Source organism: Seriola dumerili, unplaced genomic scaffold (assembly GCF_002260705.1).
Source record: "Seriola dumerili isolate Sdu_G_001 unplaced genomic scaffold, Sdu_1.0 BDQW01000219.1, whole genome shotgun sequence".
Lineage (NCBI taxonomy): Eukaryota > Metazoa > Chordata > Actinopteri > Carangiformes > Carangidae > Seriola > Seriola dumerili.
In genome coordinates, this window is record NW_019174474.1 from 2692881 (window position 1) to 2716068 (window position 23188).

General features: G+C 41.6%; 1 protein-coding gene across 6 annotated transcripts in view; it reads right to left on the reverse strand.

The window, feature by feature from the left end:
- The window catches only part of mef2a (myocyte enhancer factor 2A), a 59800-nt gene that overhangs the window by 20348 nt on the left and 16264 nt on the right, over window positions 1–23188 (reverse strand). For all 6 annotated transcript variants that reach the window (XM_022754212.1, XM_022754210.1, XM_022754208.1 and 3 more), the window contains exons 2-3: window positions 18825–19041; window positions 11151–11354 (exon numbers count right to left, since the gene is read on the reverse strand). In XM_022754212.1, coding sequence (XP_022609933.1) covers window positions 11151–11354; window positions 18825–18878 — 258 coding nt within the window. In that variant the 5' untranslated portion in view covers window positions 18879–19041. The remainder of the gene's footprint in view (window positions 1–11150; window positions 11355–18824; window positions 19042–23188) is intronic.

Here is a 23188-nt window from a genome sequence, read left to right on the forward strand (position 1 = left end):
TCCCAGACATATCTTGTTTAATCTCATGACCATTACACATTACTGAGTGGACTGATGTCAGGATATGAGGCTGGATTCATGTCCTTCCTTTGGCTCACTCCATTGTCTAGTTACTCAGTGGACAGGAAGAGCAGCGGGAGGGGGGCGAGCTCTCAACTCGACCGTCTGCATTTTATTTTCATATTGTTGTCTTGCAGCTGTTAGAAAAACAATATACCTAGTGAGATCCAATTCCACCTGACATCACAGTGACAATGGACAGAGCACGGTGGAGTAAGAGCTCAGAGTCAGTGGGCCATTAATGCATAGTGAGTCATGCTCACTAAATCTAAAGCAGCCATAGATACATATGAGACAAATTCATCATTTTCTGTCTTGAATACTGCCAATGATCACCTGCATTTGACTGACTAGATTGCCAATTAAATATAGCGAATCCATTTTACTGAATAAGAGGCAATTGCAAGTGCAGTGAGCAGTCCCTTCAGAGCTTTCTGCTCTGAGACTGTGGTGAATGACTGATGTGACAAAGCTATTAGCTGCCACAGTCAGAGAACAGTCTCAATCAGTGGACTGCATATTTTCAGTATAGACAAGAGGGAATTAAACTACAAATTGAGGATAAAGGCAAACCAATGTCATCATTATCTACAGATTGAAAAGAATGAGAACACGCTCTCTGTTCCCACTCCACATAAAGAAAAGGTGGCACAGATTAGAAAATGATCAGAAGAAATTACAATCAAGACAAAAACATTAACATACAGATTATTGAAAATCTTTCGGATCGTTTTTACTCCCACTCTCTGTGTCTCACTCTCTCTCTCTCTCTCTCTCTCTCTTTGGTCATTGAGTGGATCATTAGCTGTCAGGGCCCTTGAAACCATACCCCCAACCCTGAACTCCCATTCCTGCTCGCCTCTAAAATATTCATAAGGACAATTAGGAGTTCCGATAAGGCGAGTACGGAGGGCTGGGGGGCGTGCGGCAGAGAGGGCAGGATGTGCCAGCAGGACGTCTGTTCTGCAACACTCTATACCCAGACCACAGACCTGTCCTCATCAATCTGAGACACAGCAGCCTCCCTCTTTGCCCCCAGTCAGGCCCGGCAGCCAGGGGAAGGTGGCACGGTGCCAGCTAACCCCAAGTCCCCCACCCCCACCACTCCCAGCAGGCTTTGCTCTGTCCTCGCCCCTGGGCAGGAGGGGTTGGCCGCACAGCGTGCACAGTGGGAGGAGGGGGGCACAAGGGCAAGCTGATTGTTGCACGAGCTAACTCACAGAAGCCGCTGTGCACATAAGCAAGGTCTCATTTCAGCCGTTCAGCCTGCAAGGTCACTGAAGAACACAGAGGGTGGACTCATGGCTTGTGGTTCTAATGATCTTTAACATAACTAGTATCACTGTTGCTCTGTAACTAGATCAAACCAAATTAGGTCAGCTCATTGTTTGACCTATTTCATGTGGTTCATACCACAGTGTATGAGGGGTACATGATTCGAGCTCAGTTTGAGAAGGACACATGATGCATTGTTACCAGGTATATGCCATCCAACACATCTTACCTTACCATTACTTTTGTTATTAGCAATGAGTTAATTAGCTTAATATGTTACCCAGACAAGTAAATTTAGCTACAGTACTCATTACATTACTTTTGTGTTATACCCAGGTATTCTGCTTAAGTCACTCAAGTTCATTAGTCAGTAATATAAACTAAGCAGGGACAATGCAAATAATGATAGCTGCAACAACTTTATTTAGGAATTTAAAGACATTTTGGAAAGTGCATAACTGATGTGTTGCCAACAAGAGGGAAATATGTTGAGGTTCAAGTTCAAGAAGATAATGGATGTAATACATGTAACAACCAATATGAAAGACAATTGGATGTCGACACTGCTCAGCAACACAACATATGACAAGCATAAAATATCAAAACAAACAAAAATATTAAATCATTTCAATTTGACAACATAAAGAATTGTCATGTTTAATCTGTGTAAAAGTCATTGTAGTTGACAAACTATGAACAAAATGCTGAGCATACACTTGAGAGCTTTAATCAGTTTTGTTTTTCTGTTTATACACGGACCAGTGTTGTGTCAGTTACCTTCTTTTCTGTGGAAGCTGATGTACAAAAGACGAAAACCACTTTTTCACTTCTCTGAACTGACTGAGGCTTATTTATGTCTTGTTTACAGAAAGGTTAAGACATGTTAACTTGCTTTCATGCGAGATACAAGGCGAAAGCAATGCATGTCCACACAAATCAGCTCAAATGCAGTGTCTGCACTGTCTGTGTTAGTACTTTGTCAAACAAATGTTACTATCTAAGCACCAGTTCCAAGAAACTCTGTAAAAGTTTGATATCTCACCAACACCATAAGAAAACAGTGACATTTTAATAGGAATTGAAAAAAAACATTATATATTGTGACAGAAAAATTTGCCATTCAGTTGAAAAAAACAAACAATTTCCCTTTATTTACTCTATAGTAAATAAACTGTAGTGTTTTAGTTCCAGATTTTGATGATGATTGACGATGGAGTATTAACTCATTGGTGTCACTGGAAACTAATGTTAAATAATAATAAATAAATAATAAAATAATTAAGTAGGCAACATGGCCCGTGGTCTTTTTTTGCTGTGTCTCCTTTCATTATATGCTCTCTAAGAGACCCTCAGTTTGAAATGAGACATATGCAATGTAGTTGAGAGGGTGGAAAAAAGCTCTGACGTCAATGAAGCACGACATGTGCCAAAAGCAAAAATCTCTTAGCAGTTACCTGGTAACAAGCATCACACACCGGAGAGCAGAGACATAATAAAACAATGAGATGTAATACATGATGGATTTAAAATGCACAGAAAAACCAGTACTTGTGTATGAAAAGTCTCGTCTTGCCACAGTGGCTGAAGCAGTATTAATGGTTCTGTTGCGAGCAACATGCTGGGTTTCAAAGTGCCTCTTTTTATAGGACAAGGACTCCTTTTCCTCTGGGCTTTTAGTGAAAAAGGGTCACCAGTCCTCTTTTGTAGTTTTCTGAGTGTAATGAAACAGTTGTGGTAATGTTCATGTGAGTATAGGGCAGACTATTCTGTAATATGTGTCCTCTGTTATTGAACAGATACAGTACACAGTAATTGTTACCTGATGGCAGAGGAATGGCCTTTGATTTTCAAACTGTGAAAACGTAGTTTGATTACTGGAATCAAACTGACCAGCAGTGTCCCTGCTCTTTATATGGGATTCTGTCCTGTTGGGCTTAGGGTGAATATTTCCAATGAAATCATACATGCAAGCATCTGGATGCATTCTTGAAAACATCCATTCAACAACAAACAACTTATTCCTTATAGGTTTTATCTTGTCATTTAGTCTCTACTCTGCAAATAAGACTCACAGTGGCTTACTGTGTAACTGAAACCTCATGCTATAACTTGAAGTAGCATTATCAGAGACATCACTGTAGCTAACAAAGATAATGCTTCTCTCTGTTTTCACTATAACATTTGTGAGTTCTTATTTATTTTTATCCTGTCCTACTGCACTAGTCTGAAAATAGATGCTTGGTGCTGTATGAAGAGCCAGCATGTTTGTTTTGACTAGCAACACAAGTTAACTCTGGAGCTGACCTGGCCAAAAACACAGGCCCAAAGGTTAAGTGCCAGCTCTCAGGTATACAAAACAATCTGAGCGCACAGGAAATAGGAAGTCGCTCGTCTTCACAACACGGTGTGTTTATATGAGCGACAAACAAAGAGGCGGCGATAGGATTTCGGAAACACAAATTAATACTGCCCCTGCTGTTACTTTACCATCCTCTCCGGAGACGCCAGATTGACTGACAGGCTCTGTATTTACGTGACAAAGAAGATACTTAAGAGGAAACATATTCCTCATTGCAAAGCAGTATCACAGATAATGTGCATATCCATTGATTAAAAAAAATAAAGTTCCAAAATATAATATCATCATACTTAAAGTAATCTGCAGTACTGTGAGTGACCTACAGTCAAAATAAAAATATAGAAAATCATTTTAATATCACTCCAATAAATCACAGAAGCCCAAAAGTGCACATACTGTTTTTTCTGTAATATTAAAAATGGGCTGGCAGAAAATTTCACATATATTGAAAAGCAGTGGAAAATCAACATCAACCCAATAAGTCTATGTCAATAGCAATGACATTTGGTTTAGCTTAAAAGGGATATCTCATCATCTCTATGGTGAAGTACCAAAAAGGAGAATAGTAATATGATGATGGCTCAGTCAGGGAGGAAGATACTGGTGAAGAGCTGCAGGTGGATATAAACTGTTTTAGAAGTCTAACAATGAAGTGACTGAATATATATATATATATATATATGATTAATGAAAACTTTTGAATTAGCTAGATTTGTCCAACATATTCCAGGATGAAGAAAAAGGCCAACTTTTTATTTGATTTGCCACTTTTCACCTCATTTAAAGTAAATTTGGTAAATATTAAAGATTTTCAATCAGGTATTTGATCTTTTTTTTTTTCTTAAATCTGCTCTGAATTCTGATTTTGGTGTTATATTTAGACTGCTGCTCTGCCTTTCCAAACCATTGTAAGTAGACCAGCAAATGATAGATAATGATGTAGATAATTATATACAAACACTGAGCAATTTGTCCAGTCAGACAATAAGAAATCATGGATATTTCCAACTAGAATAATGACTTGTCACAAGCATAATCTTGCCGACATACAAAATGTTTAATTAACTTGCTATTCTACTTTTTCTCCAAACGAGAGTTCGCTTGTTTTTAGAAAGAAAAAAGAACAAATAAAACACTGAGAACACAAGCATATTTCTCTGAAGACCTGAATCACAAACCAAAAACTGAAATAATGATGCCTCTCACATTAAAGTTCTACAGTCTGGCTTCAATTCACCACCTCACCATCTGTGTCGCCAATTTCCTCCTCCTCCATAATGTTCGTACGCATGGGTCAGAGTTTCCATACAGGTGCACACATTTTCCCGTCAAGTTTGTTTTTATAGATGCCAGCTCTGGCGTACGCTTCTTTCGTTTTGTGCGTATGCAGCGGTAATTAATGAAGCTCGAGGGCAGTGCAGCAGATTTACATCAACAGGTCAACAGCTGAGGGACGTGTTTTACAGTTATTCTGTCAACATAAACAAGTAGTTTAGATTTTGTCTCTGGGCATCAACATAAAGTAAAGTTGCCACTACAACAGGTAGGGCAACAAGGTCTTTCCAGAGAAAAAAAAAATGCTCCGCTGCAAAGCAACTGATGTCATTCATGTTTCTGGCAACAGCAACGTCACTTCCCTCAGAATAAAGAGATATCAGAAAATAGAATTAGAAGCACCCAACAGTGTCTACACACATGGACCCAGCACAAAAGATCATCTGAAATACATGAAACTGCATTAAGACAACCAACTTTCACTTGTGTCCTATAACAACAACTAATAAGTACAGCTCAAACTCAACAACTATAATGCGAGTGAATTCCTATACTTATCCAGCCATTGTCATTTCATATGAGACTTCTAATAGATAGCATGAACACTGTATCATTAAAAATATAACAGGCCAACTGCATCGACATTCCACAACTGTGAAAAAGTAAAAGTAAAATGTATACATGTATACTGGCACACGATTCACTTTGGCAATTTAATGATCAGGTGCAAGTGACCAACGTTTTGACGCACACTGCGTCTTCTTCAGAGTCAAACAACAAGAGCATAGATTAACAAGAATAACATTCCTCCAGGCAGAAAACAGTCTCTCCTTGGTTGATAGGGGTGGGAGGTAATCAATCAGTGAGGCGATATCAACATAAATAACAAATTAAAGGTTCACGAGACAGCACTGAAAGCAAGAAAAAAATGGACTGCTATGCCATTCAGTGTGTAATAAATGACTGTATATTATACTGTTAAACTATATATAATGTAAACTATACTAGTTTAAATCATCTTCTACCAATATAACTTTAAAGTTGCTGTAAGTGGTACTGTGTTGTTTTGGCCTGTTCACTACACATGAATGAAATAAATGAACGTATGTTACTTTACGAAGGCAGAGCAACTAATACACAATTAAGTCGCCAACTTATACTACAACATTTTCTCATCCGTATTGATTTTCATGCTGCATGCTGCATGTGCACTTGAAAACAGTAGTGTAAATTGCGTATTCCACCATAAAAACAATGTTTGACTCATCATCTTTAGTCCATTACTTTTACAACACAACTATCACACAGATGGTTTGTCATTTTTGTATGAATCCCATTGAATGAATGAGCCCGATAGTAAATATTTTCTGTAAGTTGCATCTCTCTGTGTGCCAGCCAGAACCTCATTTGAAGGTCCTTTTATGTTTTTGTGTCACAATTATAAATACGCACTCAGGACAATCTGCTTTTGGTACTTGGAGTATTTCTCACCAGTGTGCTTTGATATTCAAGGATTTGTGCTTTCTGTTAAAACCAACACAAACAAGTCGCACAGCACAATATCCTCGACAGATTTCAGAGTTGAAAAAGTACTGATCTACTAGATATTTGCATGGCTGAAGCTCATCTCTCAGAGGGATATTTGATCAGAAATTCAGCTGATGAAGGATCAGACACAGATTTCAAATGCAAATTGTGTTTTTGTTCATGTAAACTCGACGTATATTAGCCATATAACATTTTAAAAAAATGAAGCCACTGTCTTTATATATCAGTAAGATGGAGTAATACTTGTACTCCATCTACTTTGTATACTTGTGTTTCTCTGTATCAATCTAAGGGATATCGACCTCTGATCTCTAACCCACCCTTTTTTCTTGTTCAAAGATCAAAGGCTTTTCAATTGTACTTATCACAGTCTATTTTTAAGAAATGTGTGTTGAAGTGAGAGGCCTCTTTGAGTAAAATGAAATTTCAATATTCTCTTAGTATAATCAAATAAAGAATCAGATTTAGGGAGTGAAGGTTTAGGACATTTTTCTGTACATTTTTTTTTTCTCATGCTCTTTCTCATGCTCTTTCATCTCTCTTCCTAACACCCCCCCCCCCAACTCCCAACCCCATTCCCCTGAATCCATTTCCAGTGAGCCACCAGCAGGAGGATAATTGATCAATCATGCTAATTGAAGAGTCTGGACAGCTAGCCCACCATAGCAGATGTGCCAATTTGCATTCATTAAGATAGAAATGAGTCTTAATCACTGCTCAGCCTTTGATTGACAACATAAACATCCCCTGTCTGAAACTCCTGGTGCCCATTCAGCCCTGAGCTTTTTAAGTGATTTATTTCATAACTGGCAATAAAATTATTTTTTCTTTGGAGCTGTACGTCACTGAAAATGCACTTTTGATGCGCAGAGGCTTAATGCATTTATCATTTCCTTCAGTAAAAAAAAATAAGTAAATAAATACAGAATATGGGACATGATGACAAATTGAACCCATAGTTGTGTATGTGGCTTTTGTCACTGTAAAATCTGCAAAGGGCAGAAACAAAAAGTGTGATTCAGATGAAAACACAGGGCTTGACATTCAGTAATGGTCAACATTTACATATGTTATTGAATGATTAATACAGCTCCATTGATCCCCAAAGCTGATAGTGATCATGAAATAAAATGACCTGATAATTTTATGCTCATTTCCTCTTACCGTAGTGGTCTTGTGAGAGGGGGGACTGTTCCCTCATAAATAGATGGGCGAACTGTCAGCTTTCCCTGAGTCACAGTAACAATGGCCACCCCTCTTTATAATGAGGAAGATAAGCAGAATTTCCCTATGAATGATATCAGGTTGTTTACGCTCACAAATCATCAGGGTAAAGGACATTAAAAAAAAAAGAGAGCAGTGAAGCGTCAATCCTTTGCATATAGTGCAGTCCAGTTACTTACAATTTGCGAAGCACTGATTTTTCACTAAAATTACACCCTAAAATTGGGTTAAAGCCTATTCACAACCCTGATTCTACAAGATTACAGCTAAGTGTTGGCTTAATGTTGATTCCGTGTGCCTGAAAAACCTGATTAATCCTAATCTGTATTATATATCTTAATTGTATTGAATTGTTCAAAGAGAGGACACATAAATGCCAAATGATGCCTGTGAAGTTAATATCTGATTTCAAGGTTTCTCCTGGAGACACAGGGCTCTTTCTGTGTGCAGGAGAACAGTGTGAGGTTATAGTGGAGCATAAGCAAAATCTCATTAGCTCCACTAGCGGAGAGGGGAGGAAGAGTAAATATTATTAGATTAATCTAATGACTAACAGCAGCATTTTCATTTGTGGTATAAACAGAATTCGATAGGAAGCACGATAGAAACAACGCCATGAAACTTTCAGTCATGACTACTCTTGGTTGGTTCACAATAACACATCCCTATTAAATATCTACATTTATTTCCAAGGAAAAATGACTATATGTTGGTTAGTATGATTGTGACAGGAGGGCATCAACCAAAAGGTTTGTGTGTGCTGCCCCTCTGAACTAGGATTAAAAGGATGTACAGTAACTGTATTTTTACTGAGTGGGAGGTGTTTTCTTTTAGTTAGGATTGCAGATGTTGCTGGTTTTAACGGAAAGTTAAAAAAAGAGTAATTGCTGTGATTCTTTACTATATCATTTTGAGAAAATAATACATATATATATCTACATATAGGTATATAATACATATATATCTACATATATGTAAATAAAACGATAAAATACATCTGAATGCTGTTTAGAAAACTAAGAAACACACACAGATGAATGCATAAAAGGAGAGATTTCATACATCAGTTCACCTGTCGCCTGGAGCGTTGGTAAGGTTAAGACCATCAACACATACAGACACACACAAACACACACACACACACACCAACACACACGTAGAAGAAAAATCTGAGCCTACTGCTCTGCTTTGGACTGCGAGCCAAGTTTGAGACAAAGTCCATAGCCCTCCACTGGGTTATCAAACTGTGGCCCAGGCATGCATCCATCTGTGGAAAACATGGAGACTATTCTCCCACACTGCACAGCTCAGCCTTTATCTACAGATGGTACTACTGAGCAGGAATGTGACCTTTGATTTAGTTTCTCACACGGAACGAGCTTCCACAATGAAAAGTGGGAGAGGGTTTTTCTGGCCTCTCAAACCGGAGAGATGAGCACATGATTGTTTGCATGGCAAAAGATTGGTTTAACGCAATTTAAAAATTTAGATAAGTGTCCAGTGTAAGTGTCCTCATGTGAGGCGCATTTCACTAGATAAATGGGGGAGGGGTGGATTCTTCCCATCATTACAAATGCATCAGCTCCTCTGTGTAGTGCACGAGGATCTGTGCGGATGGAAAAGTGCTCACCGACAGAGGTAGTCAGCAAAACAGTTGAGATTAGGACTTCTCTTCAAGCACGATCGTAGCTTCCACCATTTACCAACCACCTCCAACCAACGGCTCTCTGGCCAAGTGAATAGAGGGGTTATCTGGTGGTGCTGTGAAGTGGACTGGGTAGGTTACTTCTGCTCTGCTTCTTCACTTCTGAACCTTGTCCACATAGCCAGCAGGCAGAGGGGGATTTGTGCAAGAGCTGCAAAGATGCTGGCCGAGTGAGCAGGGACAACGGCGGCTTGTTGTCGCCCTTTGTGCAGAGGGGCAGCTTCCTTTAGAGTAGCCAGAAGGGCTAAGTGGGAAATCAGCATGGGCCCACATTATGCACGATGTACATTGCAATCATTACACCATGCTGTCAACATAACTACACACTGGAAGACCACAGATACAGTATATATGATATAACAACCCTAAGGGGGAATGACCCAGCTGATGGCCAGTGAATAACCACATAATGATTCTGAGTTTGGGGAGTTGTTGTTGCGTTTGCAGCAAAGTCTTGTTTAAAATAAGACAGCTTCCAGAGTCACGGCAAAAACAAATTTGTGGTCACTGTTACGTAAGTAAGGAATGTATCCATGTATTTTTTATGCAGGTGAGCCCCTGCTCTGCTCTGAGGGCCCCTGATGGAGGAGTGACTGCATGAGTCTACTGAATGCCAAAGCACTCTTCTGCAGCTCTGCCAAGCAGGTAATTCACAAGCAGCAGCAGCATGAATAAAAGATAATGGGCCACAGCTGACTCCTTTATGCTGCATGTAATTTCAATCTAGGATTCTTGAAATTTTTCAATCTCACCCATCTTAAACCCTTAATGTCTCTTATTTGAGAAGCTGTAATAAAAATGCTGTATGTTGTCGTGGACAGGTGGCAGTAAAAACAGTGTTGCAATGCAGCAGTCTGCATTGTCAAGTAAAAGAAAAAACTTGTATTTTAAATAATAGCTATAAAAATGAATGGGCAACTTTATACTAGCAGGGTCAAGATGTTGTCCATGGGCTTTAACATACATTGCACGTGGTGTCATTTATTCAGAAAGAAGATACCTGCCTCTTACAGCAGATCTTGAATAAGCTGAGAAGCCACACATGTGCCACTGAAAGATGTTTGGAACAGAATGTATCCCTAATCATTCTCATTTACTTTGGCTTTTACACTTTTGGCTGACGATTCTGTATGCTGGCATAACAAGTGGCTTACTCTTCCGCTAGTCGCCGGGCGTGCAGAGGCTGCCAGGAAACCCAAGTGCTCGTTGAGTTTTATAGAGCAGTGTGGAATGCACTAAACACTGTATTTTCACCGAAAAATACTGCAGCAATAGCCGGGTGATTGTCTGTAATGAGGAGTAACCAGAGAACAGAGCCCTACAGGTACAATATCTATGGGAAACAGGGTCACCATGGTTGGCCAGCGGCGACATGTGCATGCAAGTGCGGAGATAGGTTCTCCATGTCAGTTGATGGGCACAAGAGCAGCTGAACTTATCAGGGAGTGCAGACCTCCTGTGCCCTATCTGAATGGTGACTAAAAGGAAACTGTTAACTTGTTCCTCACTCTTGTTTGTTTGTCATCCTTACAGCATTTATCAAAGCTTTTAAATATACTTTATGGTCCGAATCCAGAACAATAACATCAAAGTCTTGCTACCTAATTTTGCCTAAATTGGAATATAAGTTGTGAAATTAGAGAAAAATAAATACATGATCACAGAAGTTTTGCCTCACAAAGTAAGAAAGGAGCACTCACTCACCTCTACAATGTCAGAGTTGGTTCTGCTCTCATGGGGCTCATTGTACTCTGTGTATTTCAGCAACACTTTGTCCATGTCTGTGCTGGCGTACTGGAACAGTTTGTTAGAGCTGTTGAAAATGATGAGGGCTATCTCACAGTCACATAGTACACTCAGCTCATAGGCCTTTTTCATCAGGCCAAACTTCCTCTTTGTGAAGGTAACCTGAGGAACACACAGAAAACAAAACCATCCATTACAGAGGAAAACAGTTTTCTCTAAATTCAATGAGATCAAAGGAAAAGTGAACAAAGTACAACATTTGGACATCCCCACACAATTTGTGCAGCTGTAAATGTTATTTTAACATTCTTATTACAAAAGTAAGCAGTAGTTTATTTCTCCAACTCCATGTTTGTCATGTACAGTATACAGTCCTGCATTCTAATTTGCTGACATAAAAGTATTATCTGTAAAGTACTACAACTATCACAAATGAAAATACTCATTATGCAACATGTTATTATTCATTATATCACCGGATTATTCTTCACTGCTGCATTAATGTGTAATCAACATTCAAATGTTGTAGTTGGTGGAGGTGTAGCTTTTCATATACTGTCAGCTACAGCAATGCATTAGATTTTATGTGTGTATAAGTGATTACATGTAATGTATGTATAATCTTTATCTGCAAAGTAGCAGAAGCTGTCCAATAAATGCAGTGGTGTAAAAAGTACCTCATTCACAAAACTTTTTTTGTTTAGGGATTTGTATTTAATCTATGAGCAGAGAGTGCTGCTAGGTTTTAAAAGCTTTGGAAAACAAATAGTCTCATCTGGAGTATGTATGCTATAGACTGAGCCAGGAAAATAACAGTATTAACAACAATGTTACTGTAACCAAGGTGACAGATAACAAGATAATTCCTCCTTTAGGAATGATTGCAATAACATAGTGCATGTCTGAAATGTCTAGTTATCAGGCCAGAGGTCAGGGTTAGAGGCAGGAGTCAGCGAGCTGAGTCAGAGCTTTGGCAACAACAGGGGTCCATACATTACTGTAGCCCCTGACTCCATATACGGAAAGCTATCTCTGTAGTGCAGCATAAGCCTTGTAACATGAACCCTCAGATGGGACTTGGGGGTCATACATCACTCCAATGGTAACGCAAACCCTCTCTGCAAAGTGACTTTATGTCCTGCATCTCTGCAGCTCTGTGTCCGTGGTTGCCTAAGACCCATACACACATGTCATTATGTTGGGTCATCTCTTTACAGTATGATACACTCGTTTCTCAAGCGAAAAACATGATTCACTTGTAGTGAGGATAGAAAGGCAGCTGTTTTCTCCTTTGGTTTCATAATGGCTGTTTGCAGAAAATAGTTTTAAGTATGTACATTTGAAACCATGGCTTCAGATTTATGTTTTTTTTCTTGTCAAATGTGTACTATGCAATGTAAGCCACATTGTGAATGTGCTGGTAAAAACTGTGTTTAGAGCCACATTGCATGTGTCTGTATTCACCATCATTTTCACTGACCTACTAAGAGAGGAGTTGAGCAGATGAGCTGGCTTTGTTCAACTTTAATTGGTCACAGCTTGCGGCTATACCCTCATTTTAACTGGTATAATGCAGTATAATCCTATGTGTTGCATAGAGCCTATGTAACCGCTCAGACAGTGGGGTCACTCCAACTGCGATAAATGAATTTCAAATCTTTCTCACTACAGGTAATTACACCGGACCATTATTCCCGCTCTAGACACGGAGGAACCTGTCCTCGTGTCATTTTCTATTTAGTGCACCGATGTTAGTTGAGCTTACGTGACAAACCACATTCTAAAATGACATTTCTTGAAATGACAAGGTTCAAATACAGGAGAGGCTGAATCAAATGACATGTTTCCTTGCAAATCCAAACACATAAAGCTTTTGAGTGAGATTGGCTCAAAAGAACCACACAGTGTGGGTTTGTGAGTGTCATTCTGATGATTTCTCAAGGTGGATTAGAGGCAGAAAAGGAGATGGAGTGCATTTGACCAGTCTCAGGTCTGTTTCTACCCAGTTAGAGCACCTGCTGTTCTGACCAGCTGATACTCATCTCCTCTGACGAGACACCAAGGCTTCCCGCTTGCCCATTCGCCTGCTTTCATATTTGTTTGTTTGCCTAACCAACTGGAAAGCACTGACTGTCATGTGGGAAAAATGATTAACAAATTGTATGCTCTTTAGCAGATGAATGTGGCTGTTAAGCCGTGGAGATGTCACCTTTCAGCAGGAAGCCCAGGATGAGACGCTGAGCGAGGACTTTGTTCCACCTGGATGCATGGCAGAGTGCTGAGTGCAGGGCTGCTGACCCAGCCACCGCTTCATTTCAACCTCAGCAGCAGCACTGAGACTCGCTCCTCGCCCCAGCCACATACACAGTACCTCAACAGTACAGCCAGCTGCTGCACACAATGCCATTAAAAGGTGATGACCACATTACTCTTTTGTACTTATACGGTTACCCTTTATAGGGAAAGAAGCAGGCTATTTTTGATAATTTTGCCGTTAGGATATCTAAGAAGTCTAGATATGACACAAAACAGACCAACATACACTAACATAACCTCCATCCACCCCCATCTTGTCTGGGGTGACTGGTGAGACAGTGGAAAACCACAGACATCCTTGAGGTCAAGTGGGAGGTTCACTGGCGGAGCTTTCCTATGGTTCACTCAGTCAAAGACACCCACAAAGACACTCGATGTGGTTTCAAATATTTGAGTCGCTCCTATAGTAAGATGTGGTACGTGCAGTCTAGCTCCCTGACTAATTCATGTAATTTACAATGACAGGATTAGGATCAGTATTGTAAAGCTGTGTTGTACTACACACTTTACCCATGCATCTTAGAGCTGTTCTGAGGCATCAAATGTCAGGGCAAAAGAGAAGGTAGGCCACATTTAAATTTGCAATAAACTGGAGAAATTCCAACTTTCTCTGCCTTTGATAAGGTCATTACAACAGCTCACACAATACCAGACAGATCAGTAACCATACTAGCATTTCATTTAGACTGTGGCAAGCTGAAAACTCTGACCTTTCAAGACGCTCTCACAAACTCAAGATGAGGAGGCAATTGCTGCTCTCAGTTCAGACTGTGCATTTCCAATTTCTTCCCGGGTAACTCCCACTATCCTCACATGCTTTTACTGAGCTTTAATTGAGCTTGGTAATTCAGTTCTTATTGAGTTTTGTTGTATTTGTGAGCTAACAGGGCTCTAAAAGTAGCACTGAAATGTGCAAGATGCTTCTGTAAAAATATGGCCATCATATGAGTCAAAATCAGAGTCGTGATGCAGCGGAGAAAAGCAACAGTGTAGATTCACCTAATTTACCTAAATAAAAGTGGTCACTGATGGGAATCTTCCTTCACTGGAAATGACAAAGTCTCAAGGGGGAAATGATGAAGACGTTTCACATAAACAGCAACAAGTAAGTTCTCCCTCTGGAAAAAGTGCGCCAGCGATAGACATCTCTTTGATAATCGCAAAACCAGCTAGGTTGATAAAATACAATGCGAAGATAACTGAAATGTAGTGACATGCAACCCTCCATCTATGTGTAAATTTGCAGTCTGTCCTGAGATGAATGAATCTTAAATCTATAGCACAAACCTATCAGCCATGCTTTTACTGGTATATAGAATTTTTGTTTCATTGTTTTCATCCTACACTAGAAAGACCCTGCCATAGAAAACTGTATAGTATATAATAACATATGCTACAACAAACCCTGACACACATATCCACACAAGAGTTGATGTGTCAATCAAAGGGTCTATCAATGTCTGTCCTCAGGCAGAGGTGCCAAGATGACAAACAAGACATCTGGGACTAGGAGTGCAGCTGTGACTGGGGCATGGCAGGAGATGCCTGACTCACTAACACCTTCAGAGGGGTGAGGAGCTAGCGGCCTTATTAGAACCTCATGCCACCTCTGACGGCCCCCGTGGCAGACATGAGAGCGAGCTTGAGAGACAGGGAGGTCTGGCACCAGCTGGCAGAGTGACCCGGGCCCTGTGGCTGCTGCCCTGGCTACGCGGTGCCAGAGTGTGCGGGCCTGGGAGACAGGCCAGGGCCACCGCGACTGTCTGCCTGGATCAGCTCTCGCTGGGAGAGAGGACAGCCCCAGGATCCCCATGTGGACAACTGAGGGCGCAAAAGGCCTCATCCACTGGGTGGAATTGACCTTGAAACCTACAGTAGTCGTGACTGATCCTGTTTAGTGGAGAGGATGACATGGTAGTTAACAAAACATAAGTAGGTTTTACTAGAACTATCTCTTATCGATAATGAGAATGACCCAGTTTAAGGACGATTGGCTTGTTCAATTTGTTGAGAGTGATGTGTTTATAAAATCATAAATAATTCAGCATCGTCTAAAAGTGTGAGCATTTTAGTGATGCTTTACAAGGCACAACCTCTGTATAACACTCAACAGAAAAAATACAATCGTCCAACTTCAATGTAGTTCTATGGAAACTAGGCATCATCTGGAAAAATGATAATATATACCCCAGCTGTCACATTTAACAGTGTCCCTCTGTTCTTTCAATTGTCTATCAGCAAGCTTATTGCCTGTCAAAAATATAATGATGGCAGCTCAGAACTTCAGGAATGGGTGAAGATTAAAAAAAAAAGTTGGAGGTATGTGCTGTGTTGCTCCCCGGAGAGAAAGGGAGAGGGAGAGTAAGCTGCTCCGTGCCTACGGGCATTTGACGTGCCAGCGCAAAATCCAAAATGAGCCACAGCAAGGGCAGGCAACCCTCCACCCAGCAGCAAAATCATCAAACTTTTAATGACTTGGGCAATTACCCCCAGTGAGCCTGCTTAATGGCATCCAGAGGACGTCACTAGACACCGCTCACTAGGCTACACCAGCCTTTCCCTTACACTAACTTACAAGACTAATGTGTACCCTCCCTTCTTCACCATCATTCCTCCTGTAGATCCACACACGCATACCATGACAGCTGCTCTGAGAAGTGGGTAAAAGACCCTGCATATGCTCATTGAGTGCCACTGGCTCTGTTATTTTGTGCGGTTCATGGGTTTCAAACCTGTCAAGTCAAAACACAACAGATGCTCCTCTCTTTGTGAAATCTCACTGGTCCATCTGAGTCCACTGTTGGAAACCGTATGTGTATGTTTATAAAAGACATACAGATGATGGAAAAACGGAGCGTGTTTTAGAGTCTGTGTCTAAAAAAGGTAAGAATTGCTGTGAATACTGTGAATGAGGAGAATCCTCCAGGGCGGTGCTGTTTTCTGGTTGTTATCCAGCATTCATTTGCAATCAGCACGTCAGTCTGGCTGATGACTGCTGCTGTGTTGTGGGACCATCGCTTACAGAGGCCATGGCTCCTACAGTATGCATGACGAGACCTCTGCTGCCCTTCATGTCTCAGTCAACACAGACCCACACATTGGTGTGAACATAAAGTTGCACACAAAGGTCTTTCTTAGACATAATGTAAGCAGCACCTGTACAGTGTTTTATCTATTATCTTGTCGTACTTGTCATTTTCTTCTTCTACTCTGAATTATAAAAATGGCTTGTCAGTATACATTGTAGGTAATGACTTGAAGCAAAATAAAAAATATCAGCCAAGTTCACTGCCTGTCTCAACTCTGCACTCACAATTCCTGATAGATTGTGCAATTACAGACCTTCTCAGCCTGTGCCACACTCTGTGTTATAAATCCTGAAAGGTTAACAGCCCTGCTAAAGCACTTGCAGTGATAATACAAGGGAGCCCCCACTGTCCCCACACAACATCCTGTATAGCAATACTATCTAATTAGCCCACTTAAGGACTTCTTTCATTTTAATGCTATGAGCATGGATAGCTAGTAGCAGAGTGGCGCAGATAAAGATTAAAATTGTCTTCCAACAGTGGGGACCATATGCTAATGGCTATTCCCCCTCGGTTCGGCGCACGCCCCAGGGAGGTGGCACTGTGTGCTTCATGGAGAGAAAGATACACACGCATACATCACTTTACACCAAAGCTTTATTTTAGCACAGTGGCCTATTGTCATAGCAGATTCTCTGCTGAGCCAGCAAAAACCAACTAAGTGCGAGCTGAAACGCCTGCGCTCTGCTGATAAACTTTCTTACAAATTATACAGTGAGACATTTAAAATCTGATGCAAACACTAGACTTTGGGAGACACATTAATAAGGAGCAATGTCTCTCTCTGCAGCTCCACTTTCCTGTGAAACAATAGAGCTAAATATCTTCCCTCACTCCCTTAATATATCCATTGTAAAGAATGGATCATTTGAAGGGTTAACTTGCTCACCTAGCGAATAGATGACAACCTCTTTTCATGTCCCCCCCCCCCCACCCCCATCCCAGTGATGCTGGTCATTGTACAGGCTGTAGATTACACCAATGATCCAAAAGTGATTCCTCTCCTGCCCTCCTGTTTGGATCGCACCCAGAGCCAGGTGTTATACTGACAACTGGCCCCACAGTGAAGATCGTTGTTTCGCACTTGGCTGAACTGCTAGCCTCACAGTAACAGATAGAGACACAGTTAGAGTACCCATTGGATAGAACCGTATCATGTTAATACCCAGAGGAGAGGAAGCACTACTGTACCGCTATTACATTTTTTGTGTGCACAGCAGAAAGCTGTCCCACCTGTGAAGGAATGCAAATTATATTTCGAGGACTTAACATGATGCGTTCTACTTGGATACAGAAAACCTACGCATCTACATTAATTGGTATAATTCGTCAAAAACTGCGCTCATGGTTCCTCAACTTAGCTCTTAAATCAAAGGCAGCAAATTTAAAAAAGAAACGGACCCAGCCTTCCTGCTATAGATATCTAAGCCTGTTATTCTTGTTTCAAACAGACCCAGGCTGTTTTCTACAGTGTTTTGCTGTTTAGGAGTTTATATTTAACGTGAGCAGACAGAGTGAATTCCAGCTCTCTCCCTCTCTGTGGCTAGCCAGGACCAGTGTAGCCAAGGCAGAGAAGGGTGCTGTGTGTCCTGCTGACCCACCCTGCAAATGAGAGGGTGCTGTGGTGCAGTGGCTGCTCCTAATTACTACCAAACAGCTGCAAACACATAGAGCTACAGCAAAGGGGCCCAGCCATACTGCCAGGCCAAGGGGACAAGCCCTACAGTGTGGGGAGGCCACAGGCGGCTCGCTGTGCTCCTCGCTAGCCTCAGTTCACTCCCACGCCATGAGGCCCCCGCTGCAGCCCAGCGCTCCTGCTGCCTCATCAACTTCTCTGGCTGAAATTGCAGGGTGGCAGGGGAATCATGTCTGTAAATACGACCGCACTGACAAAGAAATGTCATGGTCCCTGTTCAGCTGGCCAGGACTTTGGGGAGGGAGGTATGTCTGTTTAGATCCATGCACACCATGACAGCTGCTGAACTCTGGACCAAGGCAGAAAGGAAAATAGAGGAAGACTGTAACCTTCGTACAGGTACAGAGCAGACTTTTGTTTTCTCAGACACAAAGTAAAGTAAGTACAGTAGCATCTCGTAAAATAAGTTTGGAGAATATGAGCCTAGTGATCCTGCTGTTCATATATCCTATATGCATTATATAATGTATTTGAACTTTTAGAAAAGTCCTCCAGATAGAAAGTGTAGTAAAGAAAAATTGTGACACTCACCTGCCTGTTCCTCTCATCCATGATCCTGGTGATCTGTATCTTCTTCCGCCCCATGGCTGCGTCCTTTCCGGTCTCTCTGACACCTCAACAATATCAGAAAAACAACAAGCTTTCTTCCTCCACGCTCCTAGCACATCGTGTAACAGTCTCTCTTCTTGTATACGCTCTTTCACCCTTCTCAATGCACTCTTTGCTCTTCGGCAGACCACACCGCAATCTGCGAGACGACCAAATAGAGAAAGAAAGAGAGATAGAGAGAGAGGGAGAGGGAGAAAAACAGAAAGTTAACTTGATACTCAACAATGTCTCCTTAGGCACTTCAAAGCACCGCAGGGCTCTGTGTTGTGTTCTCAAGCACATTCAGAAAGTATGAGACCCACATGGCGTGCCCTTATCTCCTCAGCTGCTGCACTTGAACCACAGCTGAAGTCAATGAAAGACGGCCTCACACTTTAAGGGCAGAAGCTATACAAGAGTCACACACAAGTTGTATTGAACTCTCTATAATCTACCGTAACGCGAATCCGAATGATCGAAATGCGTTAACCACTATTTGATCATTCTAAAGGCTCTGTTAAAAGCTTACATTTAAATGCCGATTAAACAAACAAGTTACATGTTAATTGGTGAGCTGTAGCGGAGCTGGCAGGAGGATTTTGTTTCCTTGCTCTTCCTGAGCTGACCCACCCTGATGCCAGCTTTGCTCTTAAGATGATTAAGAGAGCGCCCAGTCTGGGGTTGACAGTAGCTGAAATCTCCTGGGCTGGTGGAGAAGCCAGCGGGGATGTGGAGGGTGGGGGTGGGTGTATTCCCACATGAGCTTGTAACCTGGCCAGTGGTTCAGACCGCATTGTTCCCCAGGGAACATCTAACTGTGTCCTGTCTCTGCTTCTCTGCAAGAAGAGATATAGCCCCCCGTCCCCGGGGGCCCATCCATCACTTATATCCAGCAAATAGAAAATGTCTAAACAACTGCATTTCCCCTATGGGTACATATGTAGAAAGGTTAACAACTCAGGCCATTACATGCAGTCAGCAGTTGTGAGGCGAGGAAGCCAGGGGCCGAATTGGCAGTGAAAATGAAAATGACCAGTTCCAGTGGCACACAGTCATTATGGGTTACAGATGGACTGGCATTATGGTGTCTGGCTGTCTGAATCGGGGCTCCACTGTAGGCAAACTTGACTGAGATCACCTCACTAACTACCCACGCACGGCAGTCTGAGCCAGGAAAGTAACCGCCTGAACCCCCACAAAGAATTTCCCCAAACCACATCACAACAGGCCAGGGAGAATGACGGTGCTCTTGTTCATTCACCATTTCACACACTAACTGACAAAGCAGTGTTCGACTTAGAGGGAGGTCAGGTCGGGGACCGGGTTCAGCTCCCCCAAAAACATACATGAGCCACTATGAAAGCAACTGTGATGCAAGTTGCAAAAAGTGATAATTTCATAACCCTTCAATACTGAAACCTTCAGCGAATTTACTGGAATTGGAAGTGTGGCAGTGAAGTCACTGCCTGTTTATGTATGTTGATGAATGTTAATATAATATAGTCTAAAAGTCCAGTAAAACTGCACATCAGAAAGAGTTCAGACATTCTAGCACATATGAACACATGGGCACACTCCATCCTGTCTTTATGAAGAGGAGCTGTCACTGCGGAACAGTTCAAGTCTACAGGCATATCAGACTGTGTCATGACATTTTCTCTTACGCAGATACAAAATGACAAGCTGAGAGGGCCTTCAGACTGCAGGTGTGCCACGCTCCCAACTTAGTGTCCACATTCATCAAAAGTTAGTCAAAAGCTAAAACATGATGCTGACAAAATCTTATTTTCAGGATTTGAATGATCACAATAATCTAATAGCGCGGATCTAATAACGCAATTTCAATCTCCACAACTAAGTGGGAAATTTTCAGCTGGCACCGATACCCAGATAAACATGTCAGAAGATTTTCAGATTACAAAGGAGAACAATGTCTGTACTGTGGCAGAGTACATGTTTGTGCCTGATACTCTGACTTCTCCTGAGTGCTAGAATGGGACAGAGTATCTGTTTATGGTCTAAATCATGTGCTCTTTTCGTGTGTGTGTGTGTGTGTGTGTGTGTGTGTATGTGTGTGTGTGTATGTGTGTGTGTGTGTGTGTGTGTGTGTGTGTGTGTGTGTGTCTGTCTGTGTCTGTGTCTGTGTCTGTGTCTTAGAAATTGCCAGACAAAGAAATAAACATAAAAAGAGAAAAGGAAACAGGGGGAAACTTTGCCTAGAAGCAGTAGAAGCAGAAGCAGGACAACTTGAGGCTATGAGGCCACATCAATGAAGACATACAGCCACAAGGTTGATACTTGTGCACTCAGTGTAAACAGGGCTACTGCAAAAGTCCCACGTCAGTAACTCATATATATCACTCTGCGAGTAATGACAGGAAGAATAATAGCTGAGGTCATTAACCATGTTTGCACTAGGGACACATCACTGGTAAACTGGAGTTAAAACAACACTACTGGATGAGATACATTGCCTAACAGGTGGGTTTTCATTTGGTTAAAAAATCAGGGACAACATGTAATTATGCTAAGGGTAGCTTTTTCCATGTGGACGCGCCAAGGGCAGTGAGTGCCGCGTCAGATCTGAACATCTCTGATCACAGCAGCTCAGAGCTATTTGTAAGGTCTGTACTTGTACACAACACCAGCAATCGTATACAACAAACTGTGTGTTTCATCTGTTAAAGTTGGCGGTCTGCCCATTGTTATGTTCACATACACGATCTCTTAATAACTCCTACACAGACATGTTTTCAAATTTTACATTTTGGACAAAAAAAAAAGAGCACTGGTATCAGATCGGTGGTCGGTATCAATCAATAGTTTGGGTAATAAAAAGTCATATCAGGCCGGGCCTAGTTTGCACATACAGAGCAGCACATTGTACATACTCTGTAAAAGGACCTTGATATGATACATACACCTAGTTCCCTTTGATATAAACTAGTCCAGCACTTCTGAAAGATGCTTACCAAACATTTGTAACACATAAATCAATGTGCAGAGAATATGTCGCCATAGGAACAACCGCATCAGCTTGACAGAAAGTCAATATGACATGTCTAACATAACGAGTCCATGCTTCACTGTTGAACACAAACAAACACACACACTCACACACACACACACACACACACACACACACAAACACACACACACACACACACACACACACACACACACACACACAGTTTTGAAATATGCTTAATCACAAGTAAACTAAGCATAACAATCATTTCTGACCAGAGCCGTACTGGTCCTCCATGTCGCGGTGTGAGATTGGTCAACTGACAGGAGGGCCAGTCTGCCTCCTCCTCCTGTGGAGACAATGGGAGTCTTGGTGACAGCCCTGGCCCTTTTCACAATCAATAAAACATGCTCAATTCCCAGTGTAATTACTGGATCCAGCATCTCCTCCTCCCTCTCTGCTTGTGAGCCTCTGTTCACTCTACACAAAGTTGAGGCAATACTCCCTCAACTGTTGTTCTATATAAAAGGTAACATGAAAAAACATGGTAAATTTCAGTTGCAGGGGTTCACCTAATGAACAGAAAAGGAGGCCAGTGTTACTCTGTATGTTTGTGATATAATAAAACTGTGTCAGCTCAATCTATACCACTATAATCTTTTCTAGTCAAATCTAATATATCAAAGATTATTCAAACACTCATCCTTTCTGACTTGTGTTAAAGAAGCAACCACTATGTGAGAAGAGCATGCCTCCACTTCTTTGAAGGTGATGGACAGCAGCCAAAGTCTTGAGCATAGCCGTGACAGTTGTGCTTCCTGTGCAAGGCAGTGTTAGCCTCAGTATCCTACCACAGGCCGTGGGCAGACAAGACTCAACTTCCTGCCCCTCCACTTCCTGTTATTCAGGACCCTTGTACATGCCCTCTACGGGGGTGGGGGGGGTCAGAGGGAGCCGGGGAGAAATGGAGAAGAGGAGGGAGAAAGGGAGTTGACCACCTTGGGGACACCCTTCCCCTCTGATCCTTCCCCTTATTACCATCCTGACTGTAAGTGCAAGACTAAACAACAACAAAGGCTCATCTCTTTTGGCTTCGCTCTGTGTGTGCTTATCATGTTTACTGGAAGGATCATTACACAGGCTGGACAACGTGCACACGCTGCTTTCAAACACTCACTTTACAATTAGTAGGCAGAGACCTTTCCTTGTTATTCAAACACTCCACCGGTTACATAAGAGTGAATCACAGCTCTCACAACACGAGTTAATATAAATTGAAACAACATGATTATGACAGAACTACATTTCCGATAGGATGCAACAGCCTCGCGCGGTAATC